Here is a 24,125-nt window from a genome sequence, read left to right on the forward strand (position 1 = left end):
TGTAGTTTTCTGGCTAATACTGAATAATTGGTACATCGGATAGCATGTCTGATCTGTGTAGGAAGGAACTGCAGATGCTGGTTTAAACTGAAGATAGACACAAAATGCTGGAGCAACTCAGCGGGAATGGCAGCATCTCTGGAGAGAAGGAATGGGTGAAGTTCTGAAGAAGGGTCTTGACCCGAAATGTCAACCAGTCTTTCTCTCCAGAGATGCTGCCTGTCCCGCTGAGCATATCTGATTTATTTGGATACCATGCAAAACAAAGCTTTTCACTGTACCTCGGTACATGTGGTAATAAACATAAACCTGAACCTTATACCAAACACTGTAAATGGAAGCTAGAAATTTGTAGGACAAAAAAACAAAATCCTTCAGCAACTGAGCCTTTGGTGATTGAGATATGGCTTTGAAGGAAATGAAAGAGAACCAACTTAGAAGGTGATTTAGAATTGGAAATCACATTATCCTTTTTCTTAAATTGAAATGTTCACCCCGAGTAAGACATTAAATGCTTTACCTTTTGTATTCCATTTCTAGAAACAACTGTGATTTTCCACAACCAATTGTCCACAGTGTTCTCAAGTCTCCAGCTCTGTTTTTAAGGGCCTGCCTCCACATTTGAGAGTTACTGAAGATTGCCTCAGCAGTCTGCACCTGGCATGCACCAGAAACCAATGGGATCTATTCCAATAGACCTCGCTCTGATTTAATTTCCCGGCACTGATCTCTCTCTCCTCCCACCCCCTGACTCGGAGCTGATTGGGATTCTCCGGCTGAGGAGGAAAAGACTTGGCGGAATGGAGACTGTTCTCGGCGGGACCCACTGGAACCTATCGCCACGAGTAAGGGAGCCCACCCAAGGAACTTATCACAGGAACTGTTGTGGCTTCTCAATTTGCAGAGTCCAAGCCTTCCCTGAAACTTGAGAAACTCTCGCTCTCTGAGAACGACTGCGCAGAATTGCTTTCTTTGTTACAGTTTTGTTCAGTGGTCATGTGGCAGTCCCGAAAATAGCTTTTGTATCATTTTACAATGGGGGCCAGGATGCATTGCAAAGCCACAAAGCACAGTTTGTACAGTTTCAATTAAACCCAGAGATGTCAAGGTCTTTACTTCTCTTTTCTGATTCGCACTTCAACTTTTGACAGAATGTTTTTTTCCTCGTCCGCCTACCTATCTGTCAGCTGTTACACATCCTTCAGTTTACTAAGCATTATGAACAATTTCGATCTTAACCATTGATCTTTCGTTGTGGTTCAGTCTGAGACTCACTGACTTTAGTTGTTTTGTCCAGGGAGTTATTTTCACCTGCAACTCACAGCCACGATTCTGCCCCTTGTCATCGAGCACGGTGATGGGTCGTAAAGAAAGCAATTGCTTGCAAGCTTCGAGGTGTCATAGTGCTCCACTCCAGGACTCAAAGGTTCGCTCCCTTGAGCTCAAACAAGGCCAAACATCAGGTGACCCCACCAACCAAGTGCAAGAGAGCAAGGGCAAAGTTCAGCAAGTGCACTTCAAGGAGGAACAGGCATCCAACATGAGGGAGAAGACTGAAGGAAAGCCTGCACCAAAAGGCAAAGCACAACGTCCCAGGCCACAGGGACTGGCCAGCTGCTCGCTGGTGATACCCAAGAGACAAGGGGTTCTCAAAAGCATCGCCATTCAGACCTCGCCAAGTCTGAGAAAGCACCTTCCAAGATTCAAAGGCAAATTGAGGAACAGCAGCAAATCAGCCAAGGGCTCCATGTTAATGGAGTCGGTTAAAGATGCAGGGGCCACCGCCACTGGCAAAGGCCTGGCCTTGGATGTGACCAATGCCGCGACACAGGTTGAAAGGACTGAGCCCAGCTTAACCCAGGTGAAAGGAGCTGTGAGGGGATCTTCTGAGCCGAGCACCTGTAGCATGGTCAGGAGGAAGCCCTCATCAAAATCACCAGAGCCCAAACTACCAGAGACACAGTGCGAGGGGTCAGCTTCATGCCACTGCCCAGATATCTCCGCCGAAGCACACAACTCTGGGAAATTAATGGTTTTGGACCATCCATCGGATCCTGGATATCCTCATTCCAACGCTGGTGACTCCTTGACTGAAAGTACACCGAGTGGGAATGGTTCACATCCAAATTGCTCTGGTCTGCACAAACTGGAATCAGTGTCGGCACAGCCGTCTATTGCAGCCGAGCCTGGAGGGGAAGGCCAGTGCAAGGATAAGGTTTGGCCAGAGTGTTCAGACTGTCCTCCCGAGTGTGTCGGCAAGAGCGAACAAGTGGGCAGAGATGTTCCAAAATCCACGTCATGCACACTAAATGAAGACAAGGCAGGCATCTCAGGCACTGATCCTGCTTCAGACAATGTTCCTAATCACACAGCCTCCTGTAACATGGAAATAAAAGCTGAAACAAGCAAAAGGATTAAGGAAATTAATCAAATCCATCTGACACAAGGGGACTTATTTGATCTACAAGGCAGGATGCAGTTCATTGAGGACACCCTACAATCAAATGAACACCAGATCAAAGTCCTTCTGAATGTAATTCAGGACATGGAGAAAACAAAAGCACTTAATGAAGGGTACGATGGCTTTTATTACATTTTCCGTTCCTTGTAACATTTGTCTCCCTGTCTCCCCCCACCCCCCCCCCCCCCCCCCCCCCCCCCCCCCCCCACATTTATTTCCCAATTGTTTTGACATTTTGAGGTTTGGTGGTGTTCAGTCACAAACCAATGTGTCCTATTCTGCTGAGGTCTGATGGTTTACAAGGTGGATATGTGCAGCAAGATGACTGAATTGAGCACACTGTGAGAGCAGGAAAAGTAAAACAGTTCTTCAACATGTTTCCTTAATCAACCAGACACTGTGCCTCTCAGGCTCAACCTCAATTAAAAACCATATCTCCACATCCTTTGGAACAGTGGGGGGAGTAGAAATCCACCACTAAAGCTCTTATAAATGCCAATTAACTTCACATTACAATCCTTTGGGGTAAAAGTTCTCAATTTTTATGACCCTTGGTGTAAGAGAGTGATTCCTTATGATTTGCCTCATTAGTTAATCTTTAAATTTAACACCGTTCAAATCCTTATTTCCCCACTAGAGGAAATAGTTCCTCTACAACGCGCCCTTTTATTTTCACCTATTGCTTTAATCACCTTTAACACTTTTTGCCCAAGTGATACAATCCCTTTATAGATCAGTCAACATAATGTAACACACCAATCCCATTCGCTTATCGGTGATTCAACATAATGCCTATTCTGGATGTCATATTAATATGAGATGCTCAGATATAAACATAGTAGTCCAGATAGGGTATTATATGGACGGGAAAGGAATGGAGGGTTATGGTGTGAGCGCAGGTATATGGGACTAGGGGAGAATACGTGTTCGGCACGGACTAGAAGGGTCGAGATGGCCTGTTTCCGTGCTGTAATTGTTATATGGTTATATGGTTATAAGATACCATATAACTTTGGTGTCACTTTGCGTTCCAGTGTGACTCGGGTAAAATATGATGTCCACCTAGGACAAAGGCTTTCAAATACATAGGCAGGACAAATGGGATTAGATGCCCATGCATCTTTAAATGTTAAGCAATGGCAATGAAGGATAAATAAACCTAATTAAGTTGGTATAATTGAACCAATAATTTATCCAAATTGTTATAAAATATGGTGGAAATACTAAACATGTTAGGTAGCATCTGTGGAGAAAGTAGCAGTTAACATTTCGGGTTGCTCCCATGTTTTTCCATGACATGGAGAGATGCCATCAGGCCCATGGAACATATGCAAGCCTCAGCAAAATGCCACTCCCCACTTATTTCCCAATTTTCCAACTCTCCCACAATCACATCAACTCCCCCTTTGTTCCCACAGACAACAATGACACTTGAGGCAATTTACACTGGCTAATTAACCTATCAACCCCAAACCTCAACCCAGCACAAAAGCCGAGCATCAGGAGGAAACGCCCCTAGTCCAAGTCCACCTAACCCACCAAAATTTATATACATTGGGTATGCAAGCAAAGAATTTCACTGTGTCTCGTCACAGGTGACAAGAAAGCATTCCATTCCATTCCATTCCATAGTCTCAGGAGAATGTGCCAACATTGCAAGGATAGGACCGGTGCTGGGGATTAAATCGTAGTTGTATAAGCTGCGATCCAGCTGCATGCACCACTGCTGCACCACAGGTCCACCTCTCAGAAATTGACGAAAGATCTTTGACCTGAAATGCTGGTGTTGATTCTCTTACCGCAAATGCCATCTGACTCATTGTTATTTCAGATTTCCAGTTTTTTTAACTTTTCAATTGCTTGGTTTTAAATTAGCCATGTCAGGTTGAGATCCAGTATGCAGAGGATAGAGCATTGAAACTGGTCATTGAGGCATTCTCCGACCTTCTTTCCTTGATGATATATTCCTTGATTACCTATTCCAATGAGTCCTTAAATATGAGCTCCATGTGTACCCTCTGTAGGGTTGCAAATCCTCATCATTCCTGTAACTACTTCCTTTTTAATGCCTTTTATAATATTATACTCTTTTATAATTATGGCCCTTATTCCAATTCCCCTTCAACTGTGCTTCTAATGTTTGAAAGCATAATAAAAAAGTAATTTTACTAGTGTTCCCAAGCCTTCCAATGTCTCGAGAAAGAAGCCCTAGCCTGGTTAGTCTTTCTTTAGAGTTATCAGCACTTCTGGTATCTTCTTTGTAAGACTTTTCTACACCCATCCTGGTGTCTTCTTTGTGACAAGAAGAACTCTTTAGGTTTGTTCAGCTTAGTTTGGAGATGAAGCATGGAAACAGGCTCTCCGGCCCACGTAGTCTATGCAGACTATGAATCACCCCGCCACACTAGTTCAATGTTATCTCACTTTCTCATCCACTCCTTACACACCAGGGGCAATTTATAGAGGCCAGTTAACTTACAAACACACACATTTTGGGGGATGTGGGAGGAAACCAGGCCACCCGGAGGAAATCCAGGCAGTCACAGGGAGAACATGCAAACTCCACTCGGAAAGCACTTAGAGTCAGGACCAAATCCCGGTCTCTGGTGCTGCGAGGTAGCAGCTTTATCCGATGTACCATTGTGCTGCCTATCCACGCACACAGACATAAATTGCCAAAAATATTGACCAGAAATGGGTATGTTTTATTTAAAGTCCATATATAAGCCATTCATAGTGAACACCATTGGATTGCATAATTCACGTATGAACCAATATATCATCTGCATCATGTGTTTTTGCAGTGTGTCTTGATGTGCGTGACCCTCCGCATCCCTTTCTGTTCACCCACTGGGCAATCCCAAGAGATTTTTGAACATTTGGAAATGTCAGATTTGCATTTGGGGGGGGGGGGGGGGGGGGGGGGTGCACAACAGTAACTGCGAGAAGCCCAAATGTGTCATCAAAAGAGAAAGTTTAAGTAGAATAATCGTTCTTCTTTGCTCTCACATTTGCAATGGTAACAGATGACTGCAATGTACTATTAAACCTTCTATAAGTAGACCCCATCTGTTGATGAAGAACGTTATATAACATTGATAGAAATGGGTTACAGGCAATTGCAAGTTTCTGCAACCCGTATCGCATCCCTAAGTTATCATCAAATTAAAAAATTAGGAGCCTTCGAGATGGTCTGCCAACACTAGTTTTACAATATCACACAAAATCAGCATCCACTGTACCATAACCGTTGAACAACACTTGACAAATCCCATAATTTGCATAAAGACAATGCCAGAAATTATAGGGTGTATAGTGTGATAATTACAGTGTAATTATAAAAAATAGATTTTTTTTGCCTATACACCAATTAGTTTTCCCATCTGGGCTTTGCATGTTTTATTGATTCTACTTTTTTATTTAAACTTGTTTCAGAGAAGTGTCCAGCATGGGGCAGGCATAATTTATAGGCCGTTTCTAATTAACAGTGAGCCTTCATAAAGTTTTACAACCCTCAGGTGGTCAGGTTTGCTCCCACCTTCCAGTAATGTGCCAGTTGTAGATTAATTGGCCACTGTATATGATCCTAAACGTGTTGATGGATGGCAGGAGAGTTGGGATTTGTGGGAATTAATGAACATGCGAGCGACGGGGTTACAGGGAAATAAGTGAGGGAATGGGATCGACGTGATTGTTCTGAGAGCCAGGAGAGACTTGATGGGCTAAATGGTCTCCAAAGTTGTTAGAAAAGATGAAAAATAACTTACTCATATAGACCAAACAAATTGAGCTGTGTCATCACCAAGGACCCAAGGGCTATGATGTTGGTGGCAGGACTAGAGGTCACAGCCTCAGAATTAAAGGACTTTCTTTTAGGAAGGAGATGAAGAGGAATTTCTTCAGTCAGAGGGTGGTAAATCTGTGGAATTATTTGCCACAGAAGGCTGTGGAGGCCAAGTCAATGGATATTTTTAAGGCAGAGATATATAAATGATTGATTAGTACGGATGTCAGGAGTTATGAGGAGAAGGCAGGAGAATGGGGTTAAGAGGGAGAGATAGATCAGCCATGATTGAATGGTGGAGTTGACTTGATGGGCTGAATGGCCTCATTCTGTTCCTATCACTTATGACCTTATGATTTTTTTAGTTTAGTTTAGAGATACAGTGCGGGAACAGGCCCTTCGGCCCACCGAGTCTGCTCCGACCAGCGATCCCCACACATCAGCACTACACACACTAGGGACAATTTACATTCACACCAAGCCAATTAACCTACATTCCTGTATGTCTTTGGAGTGTGGGAGAAAACTGAAGATCATGGAGAAAACTCACGCAGGTCACGGGGAGAATGTACAAACTCCGTACAGACAGCACCTGTAGTCGTGATCAAACATGGGTCTCTGGTGCTGCAAGCGCTGTAAGGCAGCAGCTCTACTGGTGCACCATCGTGATCTTCTTAAGATGTATGACATTCACAATGACTTTATCATATGGATTCAAAACAAGCTTATTCATAGAAGAAAGAGGGTTGTGGAGTAAAGTAGATATTCTGGCAGGACGTCAGTGACCAGTGGAGTTCCTTAGGGATCTGTGCTGGACTCCTGCTGTTTGTAATATATATATATATATATATATATATACATGATTACAACATAAATGTAGATGGATTGGTGAATAAGTTTACTGACAACACCAACATTGGAGGAGTTGCAGGAATGCTGGCCGAACATACAGCATGATATAGATCAGCGGCAAAAATGGCCAGAGAAATGGCAGAAGGAGTTGAACCCAAGCAAGTGTAAGACATTGCACTTTGAGAGGTTGAATGTAAGGGTGTATGACCATTAACCGCATTGATGTGCAGAGGGACCTTGGAGTCCAAGTTCATAGCCCACTGAAGGTGGCAGCATAAGTAGATAGGGTAGGAAAGTAGGCTTATGGTTGGGTTGCCTTCATTGCGAGGAGCATTGAATATAAGAGTCAGGAATTCATGGTGCAGCTCTATAGAACTTTGGTGAGGCTGCATTTAGAGTATCACACGCAGTTCTGGTCTTCTTACAGGCTTCTCCCTGCAGACTAGATCTATGGATTTTGGGGATTTATGGACCTGACACCTTTTCCCTCATGCTTGTGTTCAAATTGTTGTTATAAATTGAAACCACCAGAGAGACCAGGCATGCAGCCACCCGCATCCCAGTTATAGGTGACATTCGACCATTACCACCTGAGCCTATATCTCCACATCTACTCAGCACCAGCCTCTACGTGCAGCCACAACACCAACAACTTGTGTTAAATATATCATCACTAATTAAATGTCCCAAAGGATTTACAAGTATGTAATCAGACTAAATTTAACGATGACCCATATCATAAATTATCAGGACCAAAAATACTTTGACAAGGAGATCAGTTTTTGGCATCTTTTGTTGAAGGAGAGGCAGAGAGGTTTCTGGAGAGGACTGTGTGCAAGCCAGCAATGGTGACTGGAAATATGGAAAAGACATGAGACCAAAATTGAATGTTTATAAAGGCTATGCGGTTGGTGATACCTTCAGAGGTAGGGAGGGCAAGACAATGGAAGGTCTGAAAATGGAAATAACAGTTTCCGTCCCAGTAATTGATCCACCTAATTTCATAACATGTGCTCCCATTTTATTGTAGGTTATGGGGTCATGCACTGATCTTTGGTGGTGAATCCGTGGAATTCTTTGCCGGGGAAAGCTGTGGAGGCCAAGTCAGTGGATATTTTTAAGGCAGAGATAGATAGATTTTTGATTAGGTGTCAGAGGTTTTTGTTTATTTCCCGCTATTTATTAAAAAAACATCTAAAACAATGCACACTGTATCTCACACATTCCTTTAGTCTGCTACTCCCAAGAAGTCCATGCCAATTAATCAAGCTGGAGCTGCACTTTGTGGGATCTCCTGGGCTCTCAATCCTCCCATGGTGCTCACACATTAGCTCCTGACCAGTCTGAAGAAGGGTCTCGACCCAAAACGTCACCCATTCCTTCTCTCCAGAGATGCTGCCTGTCCTGCTGAGTTACTCTAGCAGTTTGTGTCTCGCTCGTGACCTTTATCAGTTAGGATCCTCTGTTATGCTCTCCCACAAGCCTACTGTCTCTGCCTCTTCCTTTCTTTCCTCCCCCTTCCCCCCCCCCCCCCCCCCGGCCTGACATCAGTCTGAAGAAGGGTCTCGACCCGAAACGTCGCCTATTCCTTCTCTACATAGAAGTATGTATTTTCTCCAGCATTTTTGTCTACCTATGATCCTCTTAACTGATCATCAAATTTGCAACAGAACATGGAAGTGGTGTCTATATCACCCGCTCTGCATTAGAAGCCTGGCCAGATCTTCAGCCCTATTGATTTGAAATTGGACAGAGATTCTTACATTTGCTGCCGTCAACAGCAGTCATTTAAAACAATTAGGTTAACATCTCCTTTGTTTCCTCCCTTCCCTTCCTCATTCTTCTGAGTTGAAAACCATCCAGTACTGTCTGTATACATTTTCAGTGCAGCATCTTCTAGATATTGGCTTCCCGTAAAAGCTCTTCACATCCCACTCAAGTATCCTATAGTTCTACTTCCACCTGCCCTTGTCAAAAACACTTTAAAGTGCATATCAATCAAGCTCCTTGTTCTCATGTGCAACGTGGCACCATTAATGCTTTAGTGAGCCCTTTGCCTTCCTTGATTTTTTTTTGTGTCCTAATGGCTGTGTAAAAGCTTTTGCTATTTTTTTTATTTTGGAGGTCGTTAAATCTTTTTCATGCACCTTCTTAACAATGCTTATCTTTGCTTTCGTACTAACACATTTCTGTGAGTTTCTTCTATGTCATTAGTCTCAGATGTAAATTTGCTTTTGCTTGTGTGCTTTAAATGAATGATATAGTGGTGAATGCTTGTCGTTCTTCACTTATGAAATTTCTTTCCATTTGTAGTCTGAGAGCTAAATTTCGTCAGTTATTACCAATGACATTTAGAGCAGGTGACTAAAGCAAAAAAAACCCACTTCATTGTGCTTCAAGCCTCCATCCACAGAATCGCTTTCCCGTTTGCTGTATTTTTATACATTAAAGTTACACTTGTTATTTAACCTGCACTGCGGAGTAAGTCACGATACTCCTGTTTTGTTGTGCAGGTAGGATGCAGGTGGCTGGACAGGAGTCGGAGTTGTTATTGCTGAGAAATGGCCATTTGAGGAAGTGTGCAAGGACATAGCAGGGAAAGTGGAATCAATGAATGGTCTTTAGTCAAAAGTAATACTCTAGGAGAGAGCTGAAAATCACAATAACAATTTAGGGTGGCCACAGTGGCGCAGCGGTAGAGTTGCTGCCTCACAGCGCTTGCTACGCCAAAGACCCGGGTGCTGTCTGTACGGAGTTTGTACGTTCTCCCTGTGATCACATGGGCTTTCTCAACATCTTCAGTTTAGACAATAGACAATAGGTGCAGGAGTAGGCCATTTGGCCCTTCGAGCCAGCACCGCCATTCAATGTGATGATGGCTGATCATCCCCAATCAGTACCCCGTTCCTGCCTTCTCCCCATATCCCCTGACTGCTATTTTTAAGAGCCCTATCTAGCTCTCTCTTGAAAGCATCTTGAAACCCACCTCCACCGCCCTCTGAGGCAGAGAATTCTACAGACTCACCACTCTCTGTGAGAAAAAGTGTTTCCTCATCTCCGTTCTAAATGGCTTACTCCTTATTCTTAAACTGTGGCCCCTGGTTCTGGATTCCCCCAACATCGGGAACATGTTTCCTGCCTCTAGTGTGTCCAAGCCCTTAACAATCTTATATGTTTCAATGAGATCCCTTCTTATCCTTCTAAACTCCAGAGGATACAAGCCCAGCTGCTCCATTCTCTCAGCAATGACAGTCCCGCCATCCCGGGAATTAACCTACTAAACCTACGCTGCACTCCCTCAATAGCAAGAATGTCCTTCCTCAAATTAGGGGACCATGTTTCCTCCCACGCTCCAAAGACGTACAGTTTTGCAGGTTAATTGGCTTGGTTTATGTGTAAATTGGCCCCAGTGTGTGTAGGATAGTTATAATGTCGCTGGTCAGTGCGGACTCGGTGGGCCGAAGGGCCTGTTTTCGCACTGTATCCCTAAACAATACTAAACTTAACTGCAGATGCTGGAATTCCAAAATAAAAACAGAAAGTGCAGGAAACCCTTCACAAGACAGGGAGCATTAGTGGAGAGAAAAACAGAGTTAAACAAATCAGGTGTGAAGGTCGTGAGCAATACTGGGAAAGAGAGAGAATAGCACACGAAGGACCCACTCAGCTCTTCATGTCTTTGCTGACTCTCTACAAGAACTGCTGTCTACTTCCAGCCACCATCTCTTTCCTACAACTTCCTTTTGAAGGACACAATTGAACCTGCCTCCACCACAACCACCGGCAGTATATCCCAGATTCCAACATGACAACTTTTTCCTCATATCACCCTTCACTCTCTTCCGCATTACTTTATCCCTGTGACCTTCAGTCTGTGACCCCCCCCCCCCCATCAATGGGAACAGTCCCACATTGCCCACTCTGTCCAGACCCCTCATCATCTGATATATTTCTGCTAATTCTCCTCTCAGGCTTCTCCTTTACATAGCAAACAGTTCCAGCTTCTCTATTCTATCCTTGCAACTGTAGGCCATCATCCCAGGAAATACGTTTTCTGGATCCTCTTCAATGCCCTCATGTCCATTCTACAATGAGGAGAGCACAACTGAATGCAATACTCTGTTTGAGGTCAGACCAATGTTTAATAAAAGTTTATTACTTTCCAACTTTATGCCTCCATTGATAAAGTTTAGAATTGTGTTTGGTTTATTCCTTCACTCCTTGTGAGTGAAGGAGTAACATTTGCCTTACATGACATATTTTCATCTGACTCTGATTTTCATCTAACTTGTTAAGTTAAACATTCAACATGTTATTCAAAAATCAAGCTGGTGGATAATACTTAGAATTTTACTCATAGCCAAATTGTAAATCTATATCCTTTATTATTCTGAAGAAGGGTCTGAAGAAGGGTCTTGACCCGAAACGTCACAACCATCTCTCCAGAGATGCTGTCTGTCCCGCTGAGTAACTCCAGCTTTTTGTGTCTATCCTTTCTTATTATTTGCTTGTTGCCTAGTTTTTTTTATTTCTTCCCATTTTGAAAATCACAACACATATAATAGTAAACATGACTGCTTTAATAAACCTTGCATGTCCAAACACTTTATTTTTCACGTGAAAAAAAACCTCATAAAACATTTGAAAGTGAAAATTCTTGGGCAGGAGTTACTCAACGCTAATTGTATGGTTCAAGGAAAATAAGTGCTTTCCTCACTCATTATTACTTTATAAACTAAAATTGTGCAATAACGATTATTTTGGAGTTAACAATTTAGATAAACGCTTGCATCGAATATTTCCACACATTTATATATTAGTTACTCCCTCTCTGTTCACAAGATGTTTACTTGGAATAACTTCTTAAATTCATGTTGGAGCATTTAATTCCAATTCAATCTAATGGATAATGTATATTGCTGCCAACACGGTTACCATAGTAACATTCACCGAGCTTACTACCAGAAAGCTGGGGAGGACCTCAGGCTGTTGTCAGTTGAGATGCCTCTGATAAAATTAGGAGCCCATTCACATTTTACCAGTGAACTGGCCAGAGGGAATATCATCAGTAAATTTCTCACTATTTATTTGTGAACTGATCAGCTGCCTTCCTCAAGGAACCAGCCAGAGCCACAGGGACTCCACATCCGCCTGCATCCTCTACAAAAATATGGCTTCCTTTGGTATGGTCTAATATTGTTTGGGGCTTACCTGGATCACTGGTCATAAGCCATCATTTCTTTACCAACGGTAGACAAAAATGCTGGAGAAACTCAGCGGGTGAGGCAGCATCTATGGAGCAAAGGAAATAGGCAACGTTTCGGGCCGAAACCCTTCTTCAGACTCTATTTCCTATATCCTTCGCTCCATAGATGCTGCCTCACCCGCTGAGTTTCTCCAGCATTTTTGTCTACCTTCGAATTACCAGCATCTGCAGTTCCTTCTTAAACATTTTTACCAACGTAGTTCGCCACAGAAAAAGTATTGGCTCTTTCACATTGATGATATTCACTCAGCCAGCCCACGTGATACACTCCTGAAGAAAATCAGCTTCACTTTTTTTGCAACATTTCTCATTGTAAATTCCTGAGTCCACACTCTTAATATTTGAACGTTATATTCCAATTTTGTTTTATGCATTTCAAATAGCTACTTCTGCCCTCATTCCATGTTTTCTGTACATATCTCCTTTTGACACAGAGGAAGGTTATTCAGCCTGTTGAGTCTATGCTGATTTTCAGAGCATTCCCATTCCCCAACTAACTTTCACTGTAACTCACAATTCTATTCTCACAACATTGCCATCATCCCTCCTCCTTCCTGAACATTCTGGTACTTTCCTACAAATTTGGGCAGTTAACGGTGTAAAATTAACTTTCCATTTCATAAATCTTTTTAATGCATGGGGATATTGAGGAAACCCAGGCACATTAATTTAGTTTAGAGATACAACATGGAATATGGCCCTTCAGCCCACTGAGTCCATGCCAACCATACACACTCAACCCCCATACATTCGAGTTCTATGTTTCTCATCCATTCCATAAACACCAGGGCAAATTTCCAGGTGCCAATATAACGCATCTTTGGGATATGGGAGGAAGCAGGAAACATGTGATCACAAGTCCAATATGCAAGCTCAAGGCGAAGTGCACCAAAGGTGAAGATCAAACCTAGATCAGTGGACGTGTCACAGCTCTACCAGCTGGAATGGGATGGCAGATGGCGCAATGGACTAAGTGTTCGGCTGGCAACCGGAAGGTAGCCGGTTCGAATCCCGCTTGGAGTGCATACTGTCGTTGTGTCCTTGGGCAAGACACTTCACCCACCTTTGCCTGTGTGTGAATGTGTGTGAATGTGTGTGAGTGATTGGTGGTGGTCGGAGGGGCCGTAGGCGCAGATTGGCAGCCACGCTTCCGTCAGTCTGCCCCAGGGCAGCTGTGGCTACAGAAGTAGCTTACCACCACCGAGTGTGACTGAGGAGTGAATGAATAACGCGATGTAAAGCGCCTTGAGTATTAGAAAGGCGCTATATAAATCCCATCCATTATTATTACCAGCTACACCACTCTGCCTCCCCAGGGAAAACTTCCAGTTTTCCAATGCACACCTATTCACACTATATTTTAAGTTACCTCTGACAGGAAAATGTAATTCCAGTGTGACAGGTTTATCAGCAGAGCATCAACATAATATTAGAAGTTGTACATGTAAGATTGAACTCGTGCAGATATGCGATTTTTGGGGGGAGATAAATGTAGTTACGACCATGACCAATCATGATCTGTAGTCGGGAGTGATACGTGTGGAAAGAGCTGAAAATCACAATAACTGCAGATGCTGGAATACTGAAATAAAAACAGAAAGTGCAGGTAACCCTCCACAAGTCAGGGAGCATTAGGGGAGAGGAAAGTAGAATTAACATTTCAGGTCCGAAGCCCTTGAACAGAACTGGGGAAAGAGAGAGAACACATTATTTTTAAATTGGAGATAGAGGACGGGGATTAAATTTAAAATAATTTTTTCACCCTCCTTCTCACTTCTAGTCTCGGGCCTTAAATGATCACTGTTTCTTTTGCCGCCGATGCTATCTCCAATTTAAAAATAATGCGTTCTCTCTCTTTCCCGAGTGTACGCAGCATTTTCTGGTATTGTTTTAAGAGAGCGCTTACTGCCAGCATTGCTAAGGAAGAATTGAGCCCTTTCATATATTTTTAATGGTTTCACCGTTTGCATGGTTGAACTTTCCTGAGACAGTTTCATATTACTGACCTTATGCCCCACAGTACAAATAAGAAAGCATCACTATAATCATTTAAAAATTCCAACTTGTCTGTGAATCAAGTATGCATTAGTGAGTCCAGCACTGCACTGTTCCCACTGAAGTTAATATTGATCCAGACATATAGATTTGCACCGCATATCTCACTAGAGCACAAAGCACTGCCCTGTCATCACCAAAACACAACGTTGCCACTCAACCACATAGAATGGCTAACGCAGTAAGAGAGAACTTCTAGAGCAGCACCGAAGATAGACGCAAAATGCTGGAGAAACTCAGCGGGACAGGCATCATCAATGGATAGAAGGAATGGGTGACGTTTCGGGTCGAGACCCTTCTTCAGACTAAGAGGCAGGGAAAAGGGAGACACAGAGAGCAGCACTCATCACACTAGGGTTTTCTAAAGTGCTAGACGACCAATTAACTATTCCTGACGCATGATGCCACAAACTCCATAATGGTAACGGCTGAAAATCTCTTATTTTAGTGGTCACTTGAATGCTAAATATTGACCAGGTCTCTGGGGAAGAATTAATTTGGTCTTTATCGAAAGATATGTGGGATCATCTGCTTCCACCTGAGGGGGCGTGTGGAGAGAAGAGATGAATGAGATACCATCAAGTGAAATTTGGATGAGCTTTCAGACCCTCAAGTCAAGTCAAGTCACTTTTATTTCTATAGCACATTTAAAAAACAACTCTCATTGACCAAAGTGCTTTACATTAGTGGAGGTACTAACGTTATACAACCCTGGTTATATAGAGTTCAAAAGGGAACTGCAGATGCTGGAATATCGAAGGTACACAAAATTGCTGGGGAAACTCTGAGTCTGAAGAAGGGTTTCGGCCCGAAACGTCGCCTATTTCCTTCGCTCCATAGATGCTGCTGCACCCGCTGAGTTTCCCCAGCAATTTTGTGTACCCTGGTTATATAGACCCTGGCTTCCCCATCACCATAACCTTGCTCTTGACCTCATTGTAAGAATGTACCTAATTTCATGGGAGTGCTTATGAATTGTAGAGGGAGCAGGAAGAGGAGATGTCAAAGGAACACAGGGAAGTCCAATGTATGCATTGTTCACTGCTGGGCCTGTGCAGATGATGAAAATCAGAAATTAATTCAGGAAATACTGCAAATAATTAAAAAATCAAGCAGTATCATTACAAAGAGAAACAAATTTAACATTTCAAGTGGATGATTTCCCTTGAGAAGGAGGTAGTTAGTGGTGTCGCTAATTTTTCAAGATGGAATTCCAAGAAGACTGGTATTATTGCCCATTTCTAGTTGCCCTTGAGTACATCACTTCCCTGAACTGCAACCTGAGTAGAGCCCTTGGGTGGGAAGTTCCAGGATTTAAATCCTGCATAACAAAGGAATAGCTTAATATTTTCAAATTAAGGAAGGAGGGAACTTTATGCCTGCTGTCCTTATTCTCCTTGTGGGTTGGACCAACAAGTTTGGCCATCAGAGTAGTTCTGGGTAAATAACTGCAATACATTTTGTAGAATGCATCTGACAGTATCAGTAATAAAAATGTGAGGCTACCTGGCAAGGTCAAAACTAGATGTGACGACTCACAGATGGTCACCATTAGTTCTAATGAGGGATTCAGGAGAAAGTTCCTTATTAAGGAAGAGATTGTAATTAATGTGCAAAGCAGCATAGTTATGGTTAAACTGCAATGATTTGTTTTAGTAGAAGTGGGATATCTACAGAAAAAAAAGAAAGGGATAGGGACATAGAATCATAAAGCAAGCAGTCCAACAGCTTGGAGAAAAGTCAAAAGCCCTTCACCCCAGCTCATCCAGTGCTTCGTCTAAGCTCATCCATTTGCCCGCATTTGGTCTTTATTCCTCTAAATGTTTATGATCCACGTACCTTTTCATTTGACTTTTAAGTGCTGTTATTTTGCCTGCAGAGAAAGTAGTTAACTTTCTCTGCCAGTTTGTTCAGTATATCCACCACAATTTGTGTGAATAAGTTGCCCTTCATGTTCCTATTCAATCTTTTCCCTCTCACCTTAAATCTGTCCTCTAATCCTTGATTCCCCAACTCTGGGAAAATGTCAATTCACCTTTTCTATGCCCGTCATTATTTTATAAACTTGTATAAGGTTACCCTTCAGTCTGCTGTGCTCCAACAAACAAAGTCCTAGTCTGCCCAACCTCTCCCTGTGACTCAGTCTCTTGAGTCCTAACCACATCCCCATAAATCCTCTCCGCACTCTTGCCTTCATTATGGCAGGTGGAACAAAACGGAACACAATACTCCGAGTATATAATCACCAACATTTGTACAAGTGTGAAATAACATCCCAACCTCTATATTCAATTCCCTGACTAATGAAGTCAGATTGTGTCTTCATCATCCTATCTATTGCGGCATCATAAATGTTGTAACATTGCTACATAATGTTACAACATTTTGAGATTTTAAAATTCGTCTGCAATTTATCCCATCAGATAAAGCACAAAAATAAGTTTAATTTGACACCTAATTCACTTTCATATCTTCAGTATTAAATAAGTTATGGCCATTTTCATACTCGGAAATTAGCATCTTGTTCCCTATTGATTTTCCATTGACTTAACACAAAAGCTGTGATCGAGGACAGTGAAATGGCCATAACTTTCTTAAAAATTAAGAGAACTGAAAGAAATGTTCAGTTATTATAGATTGAAGCATTCTGAAACTTCAATTACTAGATCTAAACATCTATCCATTTCTTAAGAAAAGGTTAACATTTTTAAATAGCCTAAGTGTCCAAATAACATTCACAAAGAATTCACCATAAAACATGATTTTTAAATCTCATTGACATTAATTTATAGGCCAAATGGAAGGAATTTAGTGTTCAATTGCTGTAAATTAATGGCCATTTAAATCAGCTTTCGAGTGGGATCCTGTGGAACTCTGTGGCACGCGCTGGTTTAGAACGTTCCCATTGCGGTAGATTTGTACCCCATAAGCCCAGAAAAATACGGCGGGATTTAATGGGGCCCCAAATTAGCTACTCGCAACATTAAACTTTGTATAAAGGGATCTTAAGAAGGCCTTTTTAATGTAAAAATAAACAACCTACCTTCCGTTGTCCGCTGTATGAGATCTGTCCCGTTGTCGGCGGTCGCGGGTTTAGAGGATAATTTTTAACTTACTATAACAACTAAATTAACCAATATAGTTTAAAAATAGCTCCAGCGAACCAACGTCCCAGCGATTTTTCGTCAGCAACTAAGTAGGCTGAACAACCTCGATAACCTAGGGAAAATCGCGTTTTAAACCCGCCCCCCTCTCAACAGCGCCTAAATCACGCACACGGGCTTGGACAGATCTGCAGCGACGCTGAAGGTAGGTTTTGCAACATACCTAAAATATGGCTGTATATCGTTCAGGCTGATCAGCCTCTTGTCAAGTACCTTCTATATAATTATTAAATCGCAGCAGAGAGATGTTGTTACACACTGCGGTTTAATCGAGAGATTTGATATCAACAGAAGGGGTTTTGAGAAAGAAAGGGTTAGAGTAGAAGATGCATACGCAAATGGTGAAACCGGGTGCCAGTTCAAATTGAAGTCCTTTAGAACCCATCATAAGGCGGTTCTCATGTTTTCATGACAAAGAGTGCCTTGACTAACATGCTCTCTGTAAACTGGTGACTATTGATTCTGCAGATGCACCAGACCTATCTCAGTGAAGAAAATAACAAAAATACAAAATCCAGATGCTGTAAGTCTGAAAGACAAACTGAAAATGAAAAAAAAACAGATCAGGCAGCATCTATGGAGAAAGAGAAAGGTTGAAGTTCACCATTTTCCATCTCGGTGATGTGTAGGAAGGAACTGCAGGTGCTGGTTTACACCGAAGATAGACACAAAGTGCTGGAGTAACTCAGAGACAGGCAGCATCTCTGGATAGAAGGAATGGGTGATGTTTCGGGTTGAGACACTTCTTCAGACTGGGAGTCTCAGATACAAATGAGGATGTAGAGGTGTTTGTATAGGACGGAACTGCAGATGCTGGTTTACACCAAAGATAGACACCCTTCCATATCTCTAGACTCCCTCTCCCTTAACACTCAGTCAGAAGAAGGGTGCCATGCCGAAACATCACTCATTCCTTCTTTCCAAAGATGCTGCATCTTAGTGATGGTCATCTCACCAAGGGTGAATGGATGGGGTTGGTGCTCAGGCAATTTGATTCAGTACTTGTCTGGCTGTGAGACTGCGAGGAGTATGATCTGCAAATCTGTCCTCCAGTAGCGCATGTACACAGATGACGCTCCAGTGAGGACAGTCCAAATATTCAGACACTAATGTGAAATGGAGCTTGAATGTCACGTCTTTCAGCTCAGCACGAAGCTCTGGACAGGAGAGGCCGCTGATACGGTAATGTAATAACATTAGCATAATGGGAGTTTTATAACTTTATCCCCTCCCCCTGTTTATCGCCCTCCCTTCTCCTTACTCCTTCCTTCATCTGCATAATCTTTCCTTAGGAAGAGCTTCAATAATTCACTGACTCTCGTCAACGTATCTGGGTCAGAACACAGCCACATTCTGTGAATGTGAAGCAGCCAGCAGCTCCCAATGCTTTCTGTTTTATTATTGACTCCTCTGTTCCATCTTAATACATCCTTTGTGTGTTTGCTATGAAAAATACTGTTACACACTAAAAGCCCCGGCTGCAGAAACAAATCTTCGTTCACACTGCAACACAGATTTATAGTTTGTCGTTGATTTGTTCAACTCTGCACCATACTCCTAAACAAAAAGTTGGTTGAAATATCATCTTCACCTCCCCATAGCCACCCCCACAAGTTATAGACAGGGAAACGATATAACATCACGCAACAATTTCTTCCACTAATATCATCAGCACTAATATCAGAACAGAGTGTTAGTGGAAAGGATTCAGTACAGACATAATTTTTTGTTTTATCGCTTACACCAGTTAATTGGTGATATAATTTCACAAGGTGAGAGAATTGAACTGGGGGGTCATGATGCAGATTTATGGGCTATATTCCATTGAGTTCTGAGGGTTGAAGAGTTGGTAGGTCTGAACAGTGATATTCGGGTCATAAGTAATAGGAGCAGAATTAGGGCATTCTGCCCATCAAGTCTACTCCACTATTCATTAATGGCTGGTCTATCTCTCCCTCCTAACCCCATTCTCCTGCCTTCTCCACATAGCCCTTGACACACATACTAATCAAGAATCTATCAATCTCTGCCTTAAAAATATTCATTGAGGTGGCCGCCACAGTCGTCTGTGGCAATGAATTCTACAGATTCATCAACCTCTGGCTAAAGAAATCCCGCCTGATCTCTTCCCTAGAGGAATGTCTAATTCTGAGGCTATGACCTCTGGTCCTAGACTCAACCACTTGCAGAAACATCCTCTCCACATCCACTCTATCCAAGCCTTTCACTATTTAGCTAATGATACAGTTAGAAAAGGTTCTACTTCACAGCTCCAATGATCTGGTTCAATCTGCCGCTGAGTGCATGGAGTTTGTATGTCCTTCGTGTAACACCATAGGTTTTCCAGGGTGCACCTATTTCTGACCACACCTCAAAGATTTGAGGTTTGGTCGACCAACTGCCCACTTTAAATCCCCACACTGTGGTGGAATTTGGGGTGAGTTGATGGGAATGAGGAGAGAATAAAATGGGATGAGCATAAACATATGCTTCACGGTCAGCTTGGACCCAAAGGGTCAAGGAGCTAAAGGGCTTGTTTTCTTGCAGTCTGATTCAATGATCAATTCAAAGCATTTAAATTGTGCAGAAGGTAGACAAAAATGCTGGAAAACTCAGCGGGTGAGGCAGCACACATGGAGCAAAGGAATAGGTGACATTTCGGTTCGAGACCCTTCTTCTAAACATCACCTATTCCTTCGTTCCATAGATGCTGCCTCACCTGCTGAATTTCTCCAGCATTTTTGTCTACCTTCAATTTTTCCAGCATCTGCAGTTCTTTCTTAAACATTTAAATTGTGCAAATTCATTTTGATCAATACATGAAATTCAGTTCTGTGGAGAGCAATCAAGAGATACCATTATCTTTACTTCAAGGCAAGGCCTTGATGTGTAAATTAGAGTGACTTTTATCTTTCCACTTAAAGGGTTCATGAAAATCTGGAACTCCCTATTAGTTTAGTTTAGTTTAGTTTTGAGATACAGCACAGAAACAGGCCCTTCGGGCCACCGGGTCCATGCCGACCAGCGATCCCCGCACATTAACACTATCCTACACACTAGGGACAATTTGTAAATACCATATTTTCCTTCGCTCCATAGATGCTGCTGCCCCCGCTGAGTTTCTCCAACATTTTTGTACGTACCAAGCCAATTAACCTACACGTGCAATGACAATAAAAGATATATTATTATTATTATTATTATAACCTGTGCATCTTTGGTGTCTGTAGGTTGAGGGTTAATTGAAGCCTTTGAGATCGATATATTTTGTTAGGTGATGGCATCAAAGGTTATGAGGGATATGATGAAAAAATAGAGATACAGGGAGATCTGTGATCTAATTGAATAACTGACCAAACCTAAGTAATTCATAGTCTATCCCATTCCTGTTTTTTGATAAGCTGTTCCACGGTAGGTTTTTTTAAATCAATTGAATCCCATTTGCCAGGTTTAAAAACAATGCTACTTTAACATGCTTTTATGTTTTGCCAGTCTATTTTTTTATCATGTTGTTGACATTCTTTTGAAGGTAGAGTACATTGAAGAAGCAGGAAGCTGACTTGTGGCAGCGCGATGCGGATAAATTAATGGGGCAAGAGATACAGTCATTAATCCAAAATCCTGTCAGTGAATTAGTCAGTTCACCTCTGCACATTAATTAATGATCGGGCATAACAGTTCCTCAAAGTTAATAACATGAACCATGGAGTACCTGGCGTAGGGGGACCACCATAAGGAGGGGCTGGGAGGGCGAACAAAGGGGGACCCGGCACAAATACTTTGTAACTTTGTAAGCGGCCTTTATGGGCGACTATTTGCATACCTTGGCTGTGCAAGCAAAGAATTTCACTTTGACTTGTCACATGTGAAAATAAAGTATTAATTCATAAAGTGTTCATTCACTCATGTCATCCATCATCAGGAAAAGAAACTTGGATTTCTTTGGCAATTTCTTATAATGTTAGAACACGCCAAAAGTTAATGAGGCTCCTCTGGAACGGTGTCGTAGTTGCATAATGATAGCCAATCTCTCACAAATCAATATGATGATCATGAGATAATCTGCGCTCCCTAATGTTGCTTGGAGGCTGAATGCTGATCAGATCAATTATTTCTGTCACCAACCACCAACTCCGTCTGTTTTTAGACACACGTGTTCTCTCTGTGGCTGCATGGTTTCCCCACATATCTTAAAGATATGCATGTGTGGGAAGGAACTGCAGATGCTGGTTTAAACCGAAGGTAGACACAAAATGCTGGAGCAACTCAGTGGGACAGGCAGCATCTCTGGAGAGAAGGAAACGTCACCCATTCCTTCTCTTAAATACATGCAAGTCGGTAGCATAATTGGCCAGAGTACATTGCCCCCAAAATGTGAATAAGTGGTGTAATCGAGGAATGAGGGGGTGAATTGAGAGAATTTAGAAAAGTGAGATTAATATTAGTTTAGTATAATTAGGTAGATGATGGTTGACATGGACTCAATGAATCAACAGGCCTGTTTTCCATGCTGTATCCCTGATTCCCTGACTCCCTGTGATATGACTCCCTGATTCCTGTTTAACTGTGCTCTGAACGCAGTCCATCATGTTCCTGCAGATACAAGGAGTATTTTAGTCTTTCCCTGATTTAGAATGTATTGATCCTCTACAGATTCTGGATACAGACAGGAGACAGGAGACAAGAGAGGTGCCGATGTGTTTTCAGATTTAAAAAAGACACTGAAAATCACCTACTCCTCACCATTCTCCCATGACCCATAATTAATCTATGCCTCTTCTCGCACACATGATGGCCACTCATCAACAATTGAGAGTATAGCTTTAACACTGTTCTCTGCCATGAAGCTCACCGTTTGTTCCACCACCCTCCTCCACCCATGTCCCTGAACCATCTAATCTCTCCCTATTTTGTCCAGTCTCTCAAAGGTTATCCCTTTTATCTTAAGTATATATTCAATCTTTAAATTAATGTATTGATGTGGTTTTCTTTCCTTCAAACAGTTGCTTTTTATTCAATATACGGTTGGACATTCAACTTCCATTTTGTTCATGCCACTTGAATGTATAATCATCCCCAGATTCATTATCACTGAACGTCCTGTTTAACCTCATTATAGCATATGCCACAGATTTGACTGTATCTATGGACACCAGTGTGTCAGCCAATGAACTTATTTACTCACTAATGTTTGTATTTGAACAGAATACTGTTGCAATTGTTTAATTACTAAATAGTCAAAGTTTATTCTCATTACCTATTACAGCAACTTATTTATTTTCTCAATAACAGGACATTATTTAAATTCACAGCAGAACTGTAGCAAACTGCAGCCATGACTAAAATTATTGTAACATCACCTGATACAAAATTAGGCCATTTTCTCCAGTAAAATACTGAAAGTAACGGACAGGTATCTAAGGTAAAAAATCAATTGTTGTCATTTGCAGTAGAATGTTATTGAGACAGGAATGACCAAATCACCTGCATTCTCACCAGGTACTTGTTTTCTGAATGCTGTTATCTCATCATTCTCCTATTGTATCCCCATCTGCTCTGACCCAATATGGAATCATGTCTCAATCCTTCCGAAAACATGAAATAACGTGACAACCCTGCCTAAAACTGCCATTACTCTGTTTCTCCAAGAGCACTGACAAACGCGCGCACACACACACACATGAACGTACACACAAACACACCACAAGTGCACATGCACATGCACACACATACACACGCACATGTACACGAACATGCATGCACACGCGCGCACACATACACGAGCGTACACACATACGCGCACACACACATGCACGCACATAAACTCACACTCACGCACACGTACGCACACATGCGCATACACACACCAACTTACATAGACATACACACCGCAGGCGCACACACACACACAGTGTGCAGAAGTCACGTTTATTCCTCTTAGATTCTTTTGAACTACTCGACATACAGCAACTACTCATCTATTTCCATAATTCTTTAAATCACAATGAGATTAACAGCTTAAAAGATGCCAAAGCCAACCAGGGAGCTGTAAAGTAGATTTTCTTGGAAAAGGACTATGAATGTTTCAAACAGATGTTTGCGAGCAGATTGAATGGTGCACCTGTCTCCACATTACATTACTGCCCACTCCAGTGCAATCATTTAGTGTGAAACTCTGTTTCCCTTTATTTACATTGATTGTCTTTCCATTAAAGGAGGAACTTCTATCGGACTGGCCAGGACCTGAGTAACTGCAGCACATGTCAGAACACCGCCTGTATCATCTACAGGTACAGCAGTTCACTCATTTATTATAATTATCTCATGTTTGTTGACAACAACTTGCATTTATGCTGTGTCTTTGATGCAGAAAAACATCCCAAAGCCCTTCTCAGGTTAACTCTCTTCATCAGTCAACTCATTAACCATGTGAGGAGATGTCATCACCACGCATGAACTTGGTCAAAGGGGGGACTTTTAAAAGGCATTGTAAAGGAGGAGAAATACACCAAAAGTTTAGATGCAGAATTCAAATGCTTAAAC

At 42.1% G+C, this 24,125-nt stretch overlaps 2 protein-coding genes across 3 annotated transcripts in view; one reads left to right on the top strand and one right to left on the bottom strand.

Moving 5' to 3' along the window:
* The window catches only part of dock2 (dedicator of cytokinesis 2), a 703,541-nt gene that overhangs the window by 282,420 nt on the left and 396,996 nt on the right, over positions 1-24,125 (bottom strand). The window lies entirely within an intron of this gene.
* The window catches only part of insyn2b (inhibitory synaptic factor family member 2B), an 88,397-nt gene that overhangs the window by 4,307 nt on the left and 59,965 nt on the right, over positions 1-24,125 (top strand). For both annotated transcript variants that reach the window (XM_033029963.1, XM_033029962.1), the window contains exons 2-3: positions 541-2,574; positions 23,798-23,872. In XM_033029963.1, the coding sequence (XP_032885854.1) occupies positions 1,358-2,574; positions 23,798-23,872 (1,292 nt within the window). In that variant the 5' untranslated portion in view covers positions 541-1,357. The remainder of the gene's footprint in view (positions 1-540; positions 2,575-23,797; positions 23,873-24,125) is intronic.

This window comes from Amblyraja radiata, chromosome 11 (genome assembly GCF_010909765.2).
Source record: "Amblyraja radiata isolate CabotCenter1 chromosome 11, sAmbRad1.1.pri, whole genome shotgun sequence".
NCBI lineage: Eukaryota > Metazoa > Chordata > Chondrichthyes > Rajiformes > Rajidae > Amblyraja > Amblyraja radiata.